This window comes from Paralichthys olivaceus, chromosome 12 (genome assembly GCF_024713975.1).
Source record: "Paralichthys olivaceus isolate ysfri-2021 chromosome 12, ASM2471397v2, whole genome shotgun sequence".
In the NCBI taxonomy this organism is placed as follows: Eukaryota; Metazoa; Chordata; class Actinopteri; order Pleuronectiformes; family Paralichthyidae; genus Paralichthys; species Paralichthys olivaceus.
The window spans coordinates 23,677,257-23,694,938 of NC_091104.1; the positions used below are offsets into that span (position 1 = coordinate 23,677,257).

A 17,682-nucleotide genomic window follows, 5' to 3' on the forward strand; every position below is an offset into this window, starting at 1 on the left:
TGTGTGTGTGTGGAGACTTGAATAGGTTAATTCTCTTCTAAAGTCCACAGTTTATTACCAGGACTGTGTGTGTGTGTGTGTGTGTGTGTTTGTGCATGTGTGTCAATGTAAGTGAGAGAGAGACTCCTGCTGGAGATGTTAACTCTAATGGATAACTAATGTTGTTAAACTATGACACATGGTATATCTAACTTATGATATAACCGGTCATACAGTAAGAAAATCATCTTATATATCATCAGTCTGTTTTAAATGCCACCCAGATTCTTTGAAGCTCTTCTCTATTACTTTATAAAAATCTAATCACCACAAACATGTGAATTCTGAGCAAATCAGTCACAGTCAAAGCTTTGGTTCTCTGTAGGGATTATAATTTCTTTATTATTATTGTACAGTAGCTGTGGAGTTATTGCTAGCATATACACAAGGTAATGGTACACACTCCTCACAACAATGAACCTTTCTCACATGAGACTGCACTCAAATCTATCGCTTCATATTTTACACAACGTGTTCAAGGAAATGATGCTTTATTTTGTGTAACAACCTTCCTGTACACTGGGTGGCAGCAGTGAGAGGCGCCAGCTCTGACAGAAAGAAACAACAGCAGTATATGTACCAATAATAATAACAATGATAATAATGATAGAAAACAATGTTTTGCTCGAAATAAGACAAAAAAAAAACAAAAAGCTGAGTACATAACACAACTACTGAAACATTTAAATGTGAAAAAATCTAAATAAAACGAAATAACATTTGAGAAAAAGTCAAGTTGTTTTCAAACTTTAGGTTCTTCATTCAATCTGAGCTAATGTAGCCCCATTTCAATACTAAACCAAAAAGCCAGGGATAAAGTGTTGATTTTGTATATATGTTTTTTCAACCTTCTACCCTCTGGTGTAACTTTGTTCAAAGTTGTCAAAATAAAAAACCTTTTATGTGGTATTTTAACATTTGACTGGCAAATATAGAACCATTAAACACTGAGCTGTTGGTCAATGACTGATTTGTGTGAGTTTTAAAGCCTGGCATCAGTTTTCTACCAGGATGAGGAGCAGTGTGAACAAGGCTCTAGTCTGGATTCAATTTAATGTGGAAATGTTTGAAGGCTAGCAGGCATTGTTTTCTCTATTTAATTATTTTGCTGGCCTCTCACCTTTAAATCTGTTTATTCTTACAAAGTTTGGTTTCACAGCTACACAAGCACATTCTCTACACTTTCTCTTTTCCTTCCTTTCTCCTGTTTTTCCAGCAAGAAAAACATTTTGCAGTTGAGCAGATGTTAATGTGTCAGCATGCACCAGCGGTGAAGACAGATGCAAAATACTGAAAGCTTGAGAAGTCAGTAATGGTTCACAGATGCTTTTTACATCAGTTTGTAAAATCAACACCAAAAAATCTTCTTTTTTTTTTACCATGCTGTAATATTCAATTGTGAAAATCTGCTGCTTGTGTGGGCTGATGTGCACCTCAACACATTTTTGGACAAACATTGCTAATAACTGCTCAACTGATCAACAGCCACACAGTGCTGGCTAAACTTGCTTTAATACACATTCCTCTGTTCTTTTCTTTCACTTTCCTCTCTCCATCCTCACTTTCACATGTCACATCTCACACACACTTCACCTGATTCTACTTGTAAATTCACTGCCTCTGAGATCTTCACACCTCACAGTGTGACACATTTGTCTGACATCATGTTCATTTCTATTGATACATATCTCGTCCATTTGCTATGCAGATGATGAGTATTCCTTTAAGATCCAAATGTTCGTTGTGTCTTATTTTCAATGAACACGTACAATTCGTAGATCAAGAATACTTGACACATGTCCGGTGAAGCTTTACAGTTCCAGTCTCATGGTGTCATGTTTTGAGCGAAATGAACTAAAGTGGATTTTGAAGCTGCATCCAAAAGATAAGAACGTTTAGGGTCATTTTCTTTTCCATCCAGCTTCTGTCATGCGGCTGAATTCCAGGGAAGTTTTCAAGCTACTGTTGCGAAAAATACGATTCCAGCAATTTCCTTAACTGCAGCAACTCAGTAAAATATATCATGACTCTACCACAACATGGCTCTGTTTTTCCAGCGTTACACCCAAACATACCAAAAAATACTATCCAGCAAAACTTTAACATCCATATTCCTCTTTCTTTCTTTCTTTCCTCTCTCAGCCTCTTGACTATCCCCATCCTTCCTTCAGTCCTTCTTACTCGGGTAACATGTCCGCCCTCATGCGGCTTCTGCTCCTCTTCTTCTCTACATGCATGTGCCCACTGTGAGTGTGCACGTGGCCCCTGATCTGGGCTTCATGCCAGCGAGCGTTGTCTGGGTTTGATCCTTGGATACAGCTGGGGAGAGAGAGAGATGTTAACTACATCATGTTAACATTGTTCACAAGGTGCTTGAACAACATGAAGAGAGACTGAACAGGCTGCTTCCTGTGATAAATCATATTATTTAATTAACTTTCTGTGGATGAGGATGAGCACTGGTGACACTTCCTGTTGAGCAGAAATCGAATGTGCACGTACTTCCTTCTGTAAATATTCAGATCAAACATTCAGTTTATTGGGGCATCATGGTATAAAGTGTTTCTGCAGCTGAATGGTTGGTGAGTTTTATTCAAGACGTTAAGTCTAGTTAAGCTATGCTGAGTGTGTAGTTTTTCCCTGAGGCTTAAATGTACTGTGTACAACACAGAATACTTATCCTACAATAAATAAGATTAACATGTCAGTAATACAATTAAATGGCATTTTGGATTTGGTTTAATCCTGAACGACAAGGGAAATTAACCAAAATAAAGATCAACAACAAAATCTGTTCATTCATTCTTGAGCCCAAGTTTAACTTGTTAATCGAAGTCAATGAGAGTCTGCTCAGAAGCTTTTCTGATGTTTTGATGACAGATCCAGTGAAACTAACAGACAACGACAAGAGAGACAAGAGTGCACACATTCACAGTGAAGCGTGTTGTGTGCTGGGATGTTTTATGTTCCCTCACCCCCAGCAGGTTCCTGGGGATGTATCCCTCCCGGTCATTAAGTCGCGCCCACCACCACTCTGTCTCAGTCTCGTCACGCCGGCGAAGCACAGTGAGGCCGTCGCCCTCGCTGAAGGAAAGCTCATCCGCCTGCTGGGCCGTGTAGTCCCAGAGAGCATAGACCAAGCCTTTGTTCATAACACCCAACTTCTCCTGTACACCTGTAACAGATACACAGTTTTATTCACTGTAGGCCCTCAGTGTTGGAAAACTATGTTTCAAGTGATGTCACTTTCAACTAAAAAGTGTCAAATGAAGGTTCAATGGGATGTTTACACAAGAAAAAAAAATACTTATTTATTTAATTTAATTTAACTTCTTTTTCAGTGATTTAAAAGTTAATTTTGACAAATTCTGATGAGTTTTCATTTATTGATTCAACATGAGTCCCTCAGTATTGACGTACCATAGAGAAACTGAGAACACTGTGTGTAGCCCTCCTCCATTTCTTCACATTTGTCTGCTGCTGTTTCAACATCGCTAATTGTTGTTGCGAAAATGGCCGCCCCAGACTCCACAAGCATCTTACAGAGGTGAACGCTGTTACATGAAGCTGCACAGTGCAGAGGAGTCCTGGAAGGCACAACATTAAAATATGACTTCAAACATTCCAGCACAGTTATCTCAAATCTAATAAGCCACACAAAACCTCTGTCATCATGAAACAGCCTGATATTAACTAAACATGAGTTTCTAAATTCTAAAATGAATTTAGAAATGTAATTACCTCTGTCGTCTTGCCTCAGCATCACTGCAACAGAGTGTTAATTACCCCAAACCCCTTCCTAATATTACAGTACTGACCATCCGTCACTGTCAGCTGCGTTCACGTTCACTCCGAAGTCCAGCAGGAACTTGACAATATGGTGATGTCCGGCGCAGACAGCATTATGAAGAGGGGTTATGCCTTCATCATTGGGCATACTGGGATTTTCCACCTAAATTGAATATATTGAGGAAAGATACACAATATTATTAGAAATGAACTAGATTCTGATGCTGGACAAACGTCACAACAGAACAACAACTACAGCAACAGTGAGTATTGTTATTGAGAACTCCTTGTAGAGAGCACTGGAGAGGTGTCTGATTTCTCTGCAAAATGCAGGAGAGTGCAGCATTTTTTTTTTAACAGCTTGGAAATAGTTGAGATTTACCCTCAAGGCATTGTATCTTCAAACCTTATTCTGGATGTGAAGCCTCTGAATGAGAGTAAAGGATACAATTTACAGTTTTAAAAGTCTCTAAGCGCTTTTGTCCAGCTTCCATGAAAGAAACATTTCAATAGTAGACATAGATTACATCTCAAAATATAGAGCTTTGTTCTCAGGAGCTCTGTGGTGAGTGTATCCTCAAGTCTGCACACCTGACAACTGAGACCACCTCTCCCATGACAGTATTGAGGATCAAAGACGTCATTTTTGATTTATATTGTTCTCATGGTATTGAAAGCTTCATACTCTGCTCGTTGAAAGCAGATCTATTGAGGCCGTCTGTGTGTGGGTTTTCAGTATTTGTGGGTATGTAAAAATATTCCTCTATTGCATAAGAGACATTTTCATTCAACACAAATGGAGCGACACCTGCAAGCTAGTTCAGGTAGCCAACTGGAGCTGCGCTGCTCCAATCATGTGACATACCTCACTCTCTACAATCATCTATTATACACACCTTATTAGGTGGTCTATTTAAGCAGAGAAAATGTCCCTTTGCGTGCCTCACTGCTGCGTCAGTATTGTTGCCATGCTTCAGCCCCTCCACCACCCCGGCATCCACCTGTAGGCTCTGACTAGGGGGTTAGAATTATTTACTCATCACTCCCACCATATCTATGTAATCATATCAGCGGGAGTGATTGATTGAGTCGGAGCCTAGATGCCAAACACATCGTTTTCTACTGTTGCAACGTTTGAACGTGAGGTGTCTGACTGAAATGTAAAAAAGCACAAAATCACAGAATTTCAGAAGTGGAAATTTTAGTCAAAATGCTGCTGAAGATTCCAGAAGAAGATTGATACTGTTTGGTCAGGATCAGACCACACTTCTGTACTGAACTGTAGGGTTGTAGTTAAGTCAAATTTTGCCCATCATTTCCATTTTCTTTAACCTAACTATTCTACATTATTAATTATTAATCGACACTTAACAGACTTCACCACTTTAAAACCGCAAAGAACATACTAAAGCACTCTCAAGGTTCAAGTCCGTCCTAAGAAAGAGGTCAAAGTTTGTCTTTTATGTCTTTTGGTGTTCCACAAGTCACTGTACTCGGTCCAATACCTGTCTGTGTATGCAACAAAAGACATGCTAATCATGCTTAGCCATGCATGCTAATCATTGTAGCTCACGTTACATCCTTTTCCTACACTTCTGCTCTTTTAGTTATTGTTAAGCCTTAAAAAAGAATTCAGGGTCAATAGATCACACTGACCAGTGTTGTTTTATATCCCATTACTAGAGCCGATCAGTTTCATTCTTATAATCAATATTTTCCAGTTCCTTTGCACTTTCAGCTGTCTGAGAAGAGATTTATCTTTAAATTGACAAATCTCTGTTTTTGTCAGTAGGATTTGTAAGATTTTCTAATCCTCTTGAAGAGCGTAAGATGGATTTGGAACTGCTTATGTTGGCCTTTCATTTGACTTACCGAGCTTTACAAATAAACATGACTTGATTTTAGCTCTGCAGACAAGACAATAATGACAATACAACATGAAACATTTGAATGCACTATTACACTACACTATACATATGATTTACCTCATAGATGATTCTCTGCACCAGATCAAACTCTCCCTCTAATGACGCATCCAGCAGCAGAGCTAGAGGGTTAAACTTGACTCGGAGACCGTGGCCTGTCCGCTCGGATGACGGCTTCTTCAGGTTGGTTCGCTTCGCCTGAAGTACACAGGGAGAAAGGACTGGTTGAAAATTGAGAACAGAGAGTGCCAAGCAGGCACTTATTGCTTAAGTAGGCACATTAGCCTTAAGACAGAACAGTTATTTTGTACGTACTATATTAGGCTTTCAGGAACATATCTCAGTGGGAAAATAAGGGAAATACACCACATGCACATACAGAAACATGCTGAGTAAACAAGCGAAGTGGTCTTAACAGAATCAATTGGACTTCAGTACTGTAAAGGGAGAGATGCACAATGTTTTTTAGCTAATGGAAGCTCAAGTTTTATTGTGTTTACTTCACATCCAGGAAACTAATATCTATCCCCACCTTAGGTAGCGGGGGAGGTGCAGGAGGTGATGGAGAGGCCTGGCCCACAGAGTTGTTGGCAGGACTCGACCCTCTCTGTTTGTTATTATTCTGGTCCTCCAGCCTATCAGGTGAAGGGGATGGGCTGGGCTGGGTTGATGGAGAGACATTGTTGGTAGTTTCCACTGTTGCCATTGTCTCTTTGGACGTTTCTATGGCAATAGAAGGAGGGGACAAGCGTCGGGAGTCTGAGTTCAGGTTCTGGACTTCGCCCTCCACAGCTGCCACACTGATGTGCTTGTCACCAGGTTCTACATTCCCATTGGCTGAATGGATGTTGTCCATTTCACCCAAAAGGCATTCGGGCTGGTAGAAAGTGTTGCCTGGAAAACAAGCAATTTAAGCATCATTTAACTTAACGTACCATCAGGTTAAACGGAACCAGCTGATGCTGAGTGGGGCCCGCTCATATCAACATATCTCTGTATCTTACCTGAGCCTCCTTCCATGCCTCCCGCCAGTGTGTTAAATCTGCAGAAGAGAAATCAGCATCGGTTTCAAATTTATAAATGAATTTATTAATTCATAAAACAGTTTAATCTCTATGGTGGAGCGCAATGTAGCACTGACCTCTGGTACAGAAGTTTCTGGATGTTTGGCCCCTGTGGGCCCTCTGGTTCAGTGATTGAGCTGCGTTTCTTCAGCGGCCGTGGAGCGTTGCTGAGGCGTCGCCGAAGAACCTCCAGGTCAGCATCATTCTGGTAACGTAGCTGGGAGTGGGCTGTGGCAACAGAAACAGTGGGAGTCTGTAATGTTTACAACTACACATTTCTTCTTATGGTAACGTAGTTAATTGTGATCCCACGTATCAGATGCCAAATCATCACTTATTTGGCACAACTGACATACTGGTATATTTTTTTCCAATTTATGACCATTTATATTTTCTAAGGAACAAGTAAACTTTTAAAATTATACAGATAATCATCCAACCAAACTTAGTCAACATGACTACATGCACGCTGTTTGAATCTAATTCATGTTCTGGCACCTACCAACTGGGGTGAGCTTGGTGGGACTGAGGGGACGAGGGATGTTATCTACGCTTGGCGGAGGGATAATTTGCCCATCACCGCTCTCGCCTCCTCGTTTCCCTCCTTCTTTATCTGTTACATCCTCTCCTCCTGCTCTCACTCCTCCTCCTCCTCCCTGGAGGAAAGGGACAGGGGACGGAGAGGTGGAAGACGTGGGGAGGATGGGTTTGCCATAGACTGGGGAGAGAAAGGGAAAGGGACAGATATTGATTTATTTTCCCTTGAGGGGATTGCAACAATTATTACAACAGCAGCTTTAGACCAAATATACAATCCAACCTGTAATCTCTAATTTGATCTGTCATTTAATTACCTGCTTTGACGGTAGTTCTATTGCTGAGAGATCCATAGTTTTTAGCCTGAGGCTGCTGGAGGTACATGCTGTAGATGGAGCTGCTGTTCATGGTGGCAGGACCCTTCCTGGGGGACTGGGGCCTAGAAGGATGATCTGGGACGTAGGGGCGTACCGCCACAGCTGGAGGGGGATCTGTTCGCTCTGTTTGTGGGGACAGTGGAGACTGCTGGGCTGTGTTCAGAAAAATTAAATATACATTTAACATGACTTTTTTTTATTGCAAACCATGCACTAAACTAGATAGAGTTGGTCAAACACCGATGTAACTCAAAACAACTCTGCTTTAATGACCTTGGCTTGAATTAGGAGGGACAGAGATACGATGTTGTATTTGCTGGGAGGAGGAGGATGATGAAGAGGAAGATGACGTGGCGTTGGCAACGCTAGATCGAGGCCAGCCCAGTGTACCAGGGGCAGAGCGGGGCAGGGAGCTGGTGGCACAGTGATGCCCTGCCGCCTGGTGGGTGGCACTGGGGTAGGTACCATAACCAGAGGGACGCTGGTGGGAGAGGGAGATACAGAAGTGGTAATGGAGAGAGAATTTGAAAATGAGTTACTTTATAGCCTTATTTAAGGTGGAGAATTTTCTCCAGATATTTCTTGGCTTAGAAAAGTTCACATTTACTCAACTGGCCTTCAAAATGCTGAACATTAAAATGTGACTTACTTGAACTCCTTTTATTACAGAATTCATGAGAATGTATAAAATATTGTAATATGATTATGATAATTTTCATATTATCTCCCAGTGTCTAGGGTATGAACACTACCTGTTCTGGACTGTTGGCCCTCCAATCGGACACACTCTTACTGATGCTAGGCCATGATGCTTCATTGGCTAAATGGGGAGAGAGGGAGTGGTGAGAAAGGGACAAAGGTTACAACAGGAAAGGAAATTAAGGAGAGGGAGAGATGAAGACAGACACAAACAGAGGAATCTTCAGTGTGGTTGAAAGTAGTAAAAGGTAAGATGGTAGTTGTAGGAGCAGGAGACGCTGAAAAAACTGCAAAAAGTAATCCGGTTGCTAGAATTTTTAAAATTACATTGACATAGCAGTATGACACTCAAATAATAATAGTACTGTGTAAAAAGTAAATAAAATAAACATATTGTATTATCCATGGTGAATGAACAATATTCAACACTTTTTCAAGTCTTACTGACCACTCTAATCTCTTTACAGTACAAGTCCCATTTGTACAGTCATCAGGGGCAATTTCAAGTTCATTATCTTGCCCAAGGAAACTTCAGCATGCAGATCCTCTCTCTCTCTCTCTCTCTCTCTCTCTCTCTCTCTCTCTCTCTCTCTCTCTATATATATATATATATATATATATATATATATATATATATATATATAGACAACTGTTGTTCTGTAGACAACTATATGGTCCCTTGCTTGTTTCCACAGTCCATAAACAGAATTTCAAATTTAAGCCTCAACATAACAAATAGTGTTACATAACAAGGAAAGCACTTAATTGCTTAACAACCACTCTACATGTTCAGATTGGTGATTACAGTCTATTTCCCACAGTAAATAGGTTTTAGCCTCCTCTTTCATCATGAGCTTGGTTGCAAAATATATCTGTAATGTTGTTGTTGTAATGGTAACATGTGCATCTAATGATGAAAAAGGCAAACAGCAGTAACTGACAGTTGAGGTCATTAGAGTGACTTTGGGTGCTGTTCAACAGCAACTTTTAACATAACAAATACACTGTGTGGTTGTTTAATGCGGAGAACCCCCGGCACACAACACATTTTAAAAACCAGACAAACAAAAACCTTCTGCCTTGAAGGTTTCAAACCCACTTGACTGACTGTGCTAAAAGGCTAAGCTTTTAAAATAATGAGCCCAAAGCTCTAAACAAAAGTATCAGCTGGATATGTGAACTTGCACTTACACCCAACCTGCTTCTCCACAGAGGTGGACAGGTAACTAAATGGTTAAGTTCAATGCAACACAAGGTCAAGGCACAAAGGTCACAGTCATTAAGTCTGAATCTGAATCCCACTTTCTCGTGACAGTCGGACAGGCCTGAGGTCAGTGACCTAGCTTAATGCTTCACAGTCAACGTCAGCATGCTAACACCCATGGAAAGAAAATGTATTCATGAAAAATGTTTAGTAGGATTTCATGTGCAACGTTAAAGTTTAAAATGTGTAAGCACACTAATCATGCTGATTAGCATTTATTGGACATTATTGGACAATGAGAGTACAAGATACAATTCTTACAAAAAGATTTCTAATTTTGGCGAAGAACGCCAAATGCCAGGTAGACCTGTCCTCAGAGCTGAAGCACTGGCCTGGTTGAATATAATTGAAAGAGCCTCTAAAAATAAATCTTTTCCTTTGTGAGACATTCAAATTCCTCTTCATGTAGGCTTTTTGTCTATTCATCATCTATTGTCAAAGTATCATTTTAATCTGTTACCAAATTGTTTGGCCCAGCCATCAATGGTGCAACCACGTCACAGCTCTGACACATATATGCAGCATACCAGACTAATACTGATTGACTATTGATCCTGGGTGTCCTGCAGTCACTACAGTAAGCTGTGCTGTGCAACCTGTTGACTGCCGCCGTAACCTGCTGACCCCAGGACGACAACATGCAGTCACGACAGGAAATAAACAGTCGGCTCTGTGGAAACTTGGCCATCTGCCTGAGAGCCCAGATTATAGTCACTGCCTAAGAGGAGACAGTAGAGTGTACAGTTTCCAGAGTCCAGCACAGGTACCATCACAGTATGTTCTGGTGCATAAGGTAAAGGGTGGCCAAGGTTCAGGTTCAGGGTTTAAAGAAGTCTATTTGATTAAAACCACTCAAGCCTCTTCTTTAGGTAAAATCTAATGTGGGTTATTGAATTCAAATCTTTGGATTCCACTGAAGTGAAGTATGATAACTGTTTATTATTTGTGGCAATATACAATGTATTATCGAGACATATAACTTATTAATATGTCTCATTAGGATTAAAGTGAAAATGTGATATTTTGGGAAATTGCAAGGGTTGGATTAAAACAATCTAATATTTAGTGAGCCAACAGCTGGTTAGCTTAGCATTAATGCTGCCTTCACAATGAGTTGTGTTTACATGAGGAGTTCATATAGTGGCCCTCTTTTGTGATACTGTGCTGACATTATCAGAAATGGCAATACGCCATGGAAGTAATTGTTTTGGGGATTATCAATGAATACATTATAATTACAATTTACTCATCTTTGCCCTTTGATGCCTTGCATTTACTGCATTACATAAACCAGCTGCTGGCTGGCAAAACTGTTGCTTCTGTGGCTTCTGGACACACGCAGGGATGTTAATATTAGCCTCCATGCTACTATTGCCTAGCCACAGTCTTTTTACAATTTAAAACTTGAATGCAAAGCCCACTGTGTAAATAACTTCCTGTATCATAACCAAAAGCTCACACAATCTATTTGATGGCGAGAAAATACTGCATGGAATAGGAATGATCTCCAGAAGTAGTCTAATGAAACAGCACCTCTAAAGCAAATTAACGAGACAAGACGACAGGAAGTCACCACCCAGCCAAGAAATAGATAAGCTTATTACCCATAAACTTTAAACTCAGATTAAACAAACTAGATAATTAATTAGCTTTAGAGGTGCTGGTAAGTGGATATTGTTACTTTTGGACGGAGCCAAACGAGTTGTTTCCTTTGTTTGAGGTAAGCTAATTTGCTGATTGCTGCAAAGACGCATTTAACATACAGACACAAGAGTGGTATCAGTCTACTCTCAGCAAGAAAATAAATAAGCATATTTCCCAAAATGTCAAACTACTACAAAGTTTAATATTAAGTGTTTAATTAATAACATGTTATATAATATCATTTTATTTACACTAACCTATCTACCCATATCCGGAATAGATTGATTGGAAAATCATTTTGTATTGAAGCCTATTGGTCATTACCACAGACTGCATATACAAATAAAATTTAAAAAATACCTAAAATAAAAAATTAAACAACCTAAAATGTCAGAAACCAATTTTGACATGTGCTTTGACTTTTAAGTGGGAGGTGTGGTTTATGACCTATACAGCAGCCAGTCACCAGGGGGCAATCAAGATGCTTTAGCTTCAGTTTTAGGGAGGTGTCAATCCTCTCTATATAAAGTCTATGGTCATTACAAATACATGGGAGACTCAAAATGTTGTTTTGGAATATCTGGGATGTGGATCCTGTCAATACTTTCATTGAATGCATTGAATTATTGCTGTGATATTTTTTGTTTGAACATTATGGACTGTTTGTGCATCATTAACATTAATTCATTAGGAATATTTGTTAGAGAAATTTAAAGGGATAGTTCATCCAAAGATTTAGGGGGTAAACAGTGTTTCAGCCAAATCCAATACAATTGAAGTAAATGGTGACCGATTCTTCAAGCATAAAAAAAATGTCCTCTGATATTCTCCTGCCTGAGCTGCGTTCATGCATGGATCATTGCAGGCATTTAGGATAAAAACATGGTGTAAATCATGCCGTCTCAGATGACACCACAGAAGCAGTATGGAGGCAGTTTATGTTTTACTTCAATTGTATTGGATTTGGCTTCAACGCTGTTTACCCCTGAAACTCCAGCAGTGTTTTGTGGACTCAAACACTTCACCCACCCCTCAATCGGCATAGTGGTGAAAAGATAATAAGTTCATTTTCATTTTTGGGTGAACTATCCCTTTAATGATTCTGATGACTGCAACAACAGCTGCCACGATGTTTTCTAAAAATCTCAAACACACATACACACACATTGTTATATATACCGAATACACTTACAAGTTGGTGTACCTCGGACTTCCTTTCATTCATCTGCTGTGCCTGCCTGCCCAGCAGACTGTTGACATGAATTATAACAATGTATTTTCCACATTATATAAGCAGGGATAATAGAGCCGTGGCATTTGCTGTGGCAATCAAGAACACAATGGGATTTGTGACCTTGTTGGTTAAATACACACAAGTCACAATAAGTGAGTGGAAATGTTATCCTTATTCAAGCCAGGGTGTAATGATGTTTTACCATAAGCAACAGTAGTGTCTCGATTTTATGTTTACATAGACACCATTATTCTGATATTAACCCAATTAAGCCAATATTGAGAATACGACACTATCACGTTAACTACATTTTCTGATTGACTTATTTTAAATAAGGTCATATTCGGAATAAGCAATAATTGAACTAAGACATGTGTATTTTGACCTTAGACCTATTAAGACAACATATGTTGACATGTTGTCTTAATAGAATTATAATGTCTCATTGGAATTTTCAAAGCATTTCGTGGCCTCGTAAGTGACAAACCTCTTGACGACACATGCTCTGGGTGTGAACAAGATGGAAAAATTATAAGAAGTTGTTGCTTTTGTAAAATTTGAGAGAAAACACAAAATGGTATACGGTAGCATCGTACAAGGTTGGGGACAGTTTTAAAACTGGCAGAATTACGTTGGATGTAACAAAGTTAGTCATAGTCAGGAACATGTAAATGGAATGTTCTATTCGCAAATAATGTATACACCACAATCCGAACAAGGTTGTCTTCTGAACAAGGTCAGTACATGGAATATTGCTGTCCGTGTAAAAATAATCAATATGTGTGTGAATGTGAATTTGATTACTGACTACTGAAGATGATGAACTCACTGTATTGAACCGTCTAAAATCTGGTCTCAGTCCAGACTGTGGTTTGCCCTCAGTTTATTGTCTTATGCTGGCCTTTCTAACCCCGAGCAGCTGCTGGATATCAGATGTCCTGTCGGTGTCCTCATACACGTGACCCTTACGTTCTGAGGTCATTTTCTGTAGCTGACTCAATTATGTTCTCGCTCTAAACCATCTGTGCTGTATAGTTAGACATGACACAACCTTCTGTATGGTTTCAACGCAACCTTCGATATTTCAGGGTCATTCAAACATACAATTATTTTGGTCTCGACTTTACTATGTAACGGGCCTTGAGATAATATATATTATGATTTGGTGCTATACAAATTCAATTCAATTGACTTTTGAAATCACAAACTGGTGATGACGGATTTTACAGGCCCACTACACCCTGACGTGTTTATGGAAGAGTGAGTAACCAGGTGCTGCTAATCTATCACTGCAGCTAGAGGTGAGTAAGTTTCTTTAGCACCTTCTACGGACTCACTGTTGTCACTGTCGCCCCCCTGAGGGGACCCAGGTCCCTCCCACGTCCCTGTGGGTTCAGACAGGACGATGTCTAAATCTGACACTTTCCACTGGCTGGGAGGATTCCTGCAGCCACTCCTGTCCTCCTCTGCACAGACACACCCGCCACCACAGTAACAACCACCAGAACAACAACAACGACACAACAGGGACATGGTCAAGACGACATCATCATAATGATGCCACAGGACGGTTACAGCAACAGTCGCAACCACCACGACATCAACAAATGACAAAACAATAATCAGAAAATGACCACGACAAACACATCAACATTTAAGGTGACGTCGACAACAGATGAGGGGGAAGGAAAACAAGGAGCGAAAAGACAGAGAAAGGAAATAGAAGGACAGTGAGTTAGAGCTTGGACAGAGATATCAGACAGTGCAGCAAGAAAAAAATCAAGCAAAAGACAGGAAATGATTTTGGACCAACCTGAGAGGGAGCGGGTGTGGCTGAGTGGGGTGGGTTTGGGTGGCGGGTCAGTAGGCAAGGGGTAACCCGCCTCCTGTCTCCCCTCAGCTGGAACCTGGATGTAGGGGCAGACAGCTGCCACTCGACCCAAAACCCCACCAGCAGGGTGGGAAGAGGACTGAGGGGAGGACAAGCCTCCTCCATTCATACGGCTTAACTAGATGAGTCAAGAGGAAGAATGAGACCTCAACTTAGGCTGTGAGGAAAAATGAAATGCTTTTCTATTAGCTGGTGAATAAGAGAGTCAAGTTTTGTACTTCAGCTCTTTTCTTGTGCAATCGTTCTCGCAGGTCTCCGATGCGTTGATCCATCACTGTCACCTGGGCGTTCCTCTTGTTTAGCAGCTCCTTGTTCTGGGCCAGCTTGCTGCTCTGCTCCAGGTTATGGCGGTTACGAGCCTTAAACACAGCAGACAGAAACACACCATGCTTACAGGCTCAATTCACTGAAAAAATGTATCTAAGTTAAAGAACTGACGTCTGAAGTGTCATTTACCTGCAGCTCCTGGTAGAGTTTCCTCAGCTCCAGGGCTGCAGGGCCAGACAGGGGCGACCCTTTCTGGCCTGCAGTGGTACCATGGCTCCCAGTGGGTGCCCCCTGAGGCGGTGCAGAGTGTGACTGAAGGCGCCCTCTCCTTAGATCCTCCAACTGCTGAGTCAACTGGTAAAACAGTTTTACAGAGAACTTAACATCAACTCTTAGGTTAGATGCAAACTAATATGTTTTCATATTTATTTTAATTCCCACTAACAAGCCGGAAAACACATATAATATTACCACTCACTTATATGCCAATGTGAACAGAAAGCTATGCACGCGTTGGTGTACACAGGAATTCCTGAATATTAGCGTATCTATTATGCATGTAAGTATTTAGCAAGTAATTATCCATATTGCGTTCTGAAGAATCAGTGAAGGCTACATCCTACGTCCTTAACAAAAAGGATCCAATCAACAAGAGGCTGTGAGTGTCATAGTTTCCAAACATCTCTGTTTCTGTCTGTCCAGACTAAGTTAGTTTTCAAACTAAAATGTGGCCAGCACTGTAACTAAACTTCTCAAGTTCAGCAGCCTTACAATGAGTAATGTGGACGCCTGGTGTATCCGTAGCAGAGTTGATCCATTTTTTTACTTTATAGACTATTATTGCTGTTAAATCTGAATAACAAGCGTCAGCATTACCTGGTCGACTCTGATCACTGCAGACTGCAGCTCTGCCTGCTTCTCCTGAAACAAGCTGCTCACGTGGTCTATCTCTGCAGCTGCAGACAGGAGAGAAATCAGATATATTCACAGTGAATGAGATCACTGCTGCTGTTTTCATTTTGTGTTCATGCATCTACAGCAATATGTATACATATTTTATTCACAGCACAAATGTTTTATGTATTAACCCCTGACTTTAAACTGAATACATCTAGGCATATCATATGAACAGTTAATGTAGATACAGTATATCACTTTTTCACATGCTTCTTTCATGTTTCAGCAGATTAAATTCATTGTCTTTTCAATATGTAGTCATATTACAATGGCTGTAATCACAGTCATCAACCCTGTGTGTTCAGAGGGTTTGGGCTTACAGAGGTTTCCGTTGATCAGTTTACTGTAGTCCACTTGTCCCCTCATGGCTCTGATCTTTTTCAGCTTTGCTTCCTGAGTCTCTACTCGCTCCTTCAGCCGCTGCAGCTTCTCAGCTTCAGACTAAACCAGAGAGGAGAACACAAACCCCACAAGATAAATGTTCATTTGCATTTTGAACTCATTAGCTACTGAAATATCAAGAAAAAAACAAAATAAGAGAACATCTATAACTCGGGTTGAATAAACAGGGCTTGTTCTAAATTTTGAGACGGCTATATCCACTTAATGAGCACATTAAACTTGGCAGCCAGTGTGGAAAGGGAAGAATGATTACAGAGACAATTTGAATGTAGATATGAGCACGTGTGTTATATTGGAGCAAACTTGAAAAAAAATGTTAACCTCTCCTTAAAGGTTCAGTGTGTAGAATTTAGTGACATCTAGAGGTGAAGTTTCATGTTGCAGCTGAATACTCATCATTTCACCCTCCCCTTCCCAACATGAAAGAGAACCTGTGGTAAACTTCAGTTGTCATGAAAACCCAAAAGGATTTAGTTTGTCCAGTTTGGAAGACGGTACAAAACATGACGACCTCCACAGAGAAGACCCCCCCCCCTCCATGTAGATATAAAGTTTTTAAATATAAAGGGCCCATTCTATGGTAAAGAAAACAACAATTCAAACAATTTAGATGAAACACACCAGTGAAAACATCACTAGGACTATTTTATATTCAATTTCTGCCAAAAATCCCTTTGACCTAAATCTTACACACTGAACCTTTAAATGCTGATAGAAGACATAAGGATCCCACCTGTGTCTGTCCCTGGTTGGATCTGCCTCCCTGCTGGAGATACCTCAGTCTCTGCTCCTGGAAAAAGATGAATTTGTAAATTCATACATTTACAGCTACTTTTTCTGCTGTATAGACTATTTGGCATTTGTACCAGACTAACAGCTATACATATTTCTTTCCTACAGCTCCTCTCTCCCTCTATTACAGAGATTGTCTCTCACTTGAAAGCAGAAACAGTTTTCTCAAATTCTCACTATGTCCCTGTTCAGACCGGATATTAACATATGTCTTGGGTGATCTGATCACAAGTGAACCCCTTGCTGTGGCTGCGCAGTGGATGTAATATAAATAATGAGACAGAGGTATATTGAAATCTATTATGGGATATATCCCTGACCTCAATCAAGCTGAGCAATCACTGCAGACAAAACTGAGACGGAAAGACCTACAAACAAGTTGCTATTGGAGGCATCTACAGTAAAGACCTGGCAAAGCATCTCATGGGGGGGAACATAGCATTTGGTCCATGAATTCCAGACAGTCCCTGTATTACTAGTTCAAGCTATCTGACCAATTATGTTTGAGCCTCTGAAAATAAACGGATTACATACAAAAATGGCAAATGCTCAAATTGTTAACACATAATTTTTGTCAAACCCCTTAAATTAAATCTGCAAATCTTCACTCAAGGGTTTAGTTTGGAAATGATGTGGCTACTGATTTTTGTCCATGTATTAAACCACCTCACGCATTACAAACAGTAATCCTGCACAGAAGTAGAAGGATAGATAGATAGATAGATAGATAGAGAGAGAGATAGATGCCATGAGAGAGAGAGAGAGATGCCATGTGTGATGCTGACTGAGGCAGTTTACACC

The 17,682-nt window shown here is 40.3% G+C and overlaps 1 protein-coding gene across 14 annotated transcripts in view; it reads right to left on the reverse strand.

Annotated features, from left to right (window-relative positions):
• Positions 1-349: 349 nt before the first annotated feature.
• LOC109627783 (apoptosis-stimulating of p53 protein 1-like) overlaps positions 350-17,682 on the reverse strand; it is a 44,867-nt gene continuing 27,534 nt past the window's right edge. For 5 of the 14 annotated variants that reach the window (XM_069535691.1, XM_069535685.1, XM_069535682.1 and 2 more), the window contains 19 exons: positions 16,823-16,879; positions 16,008-16,128; positions 15,607-15,686; positions 14,920-15,084; positions 14,682-14,822; positions 14,386-14,581; positions 13,895-14,038; positions 8,484-8,551; positions 8,005-8,212; positions 7,672-7,884; positions 7,320-7,535; positions 6,895-7,045; positions 6,758-6,795; positions 6,286-6,647; positions 5,814-5,951; positions 3,858-3,991; positions 3,460-3,626; positions 3,015-3,214; positions 350-2,358 (listed from right to left, as the gene is read on the reverse strand). In XM_069535691.1, the coding sequence (XP_069391792.1) occupies positions 2,317-2,358; positions 3,015-3,214; positions 3,460-3,626; positions 3,858-3,991; positions 5,814-5,951; positions 6,286-6,647; positions 6,758-6,795; positions 6,895-7,045; positions 7,320-7,535; positions 7,672-7,884; positions 8,005-8,212; positions 8,484-8,551; positions 13,895-14,038; positions 14,386-14,581; positions 14,682-14,822; positions 14,920-15,084; positions 15,607-15,686; positions 16,008-16,128; positions 16,823-16,879 (2,841 nt within the window). In that variant the 3' untranslated portion in view covers positions 350-2,316. The remainder of the gene's footprint in view (positions 2,359-3,014; positions 3,215-3,459; positions 3,627-3,857; positions 3,992-5,813; positions 5,952-6,285; positions 6,648-6,757; positions 6,796-6,894; positions 7,046-7,319; positions 7,536-7,671; positions 7,885-8,004; positions 8,213-8,483; positions 8,552-13,894; positions 14,039-14,385; positions 14,582-14,681; positions 14,823-14,919; positions 15,085-15,606; positions 15,687-16,007; positions 16,129-16,822; positions 16,880-17,682) is intronic. The other 9 variants (XM_069535680.1, XM_020084555.2, XM_069535683.1 and 6 more) reach the window with 7 other exon arrangements.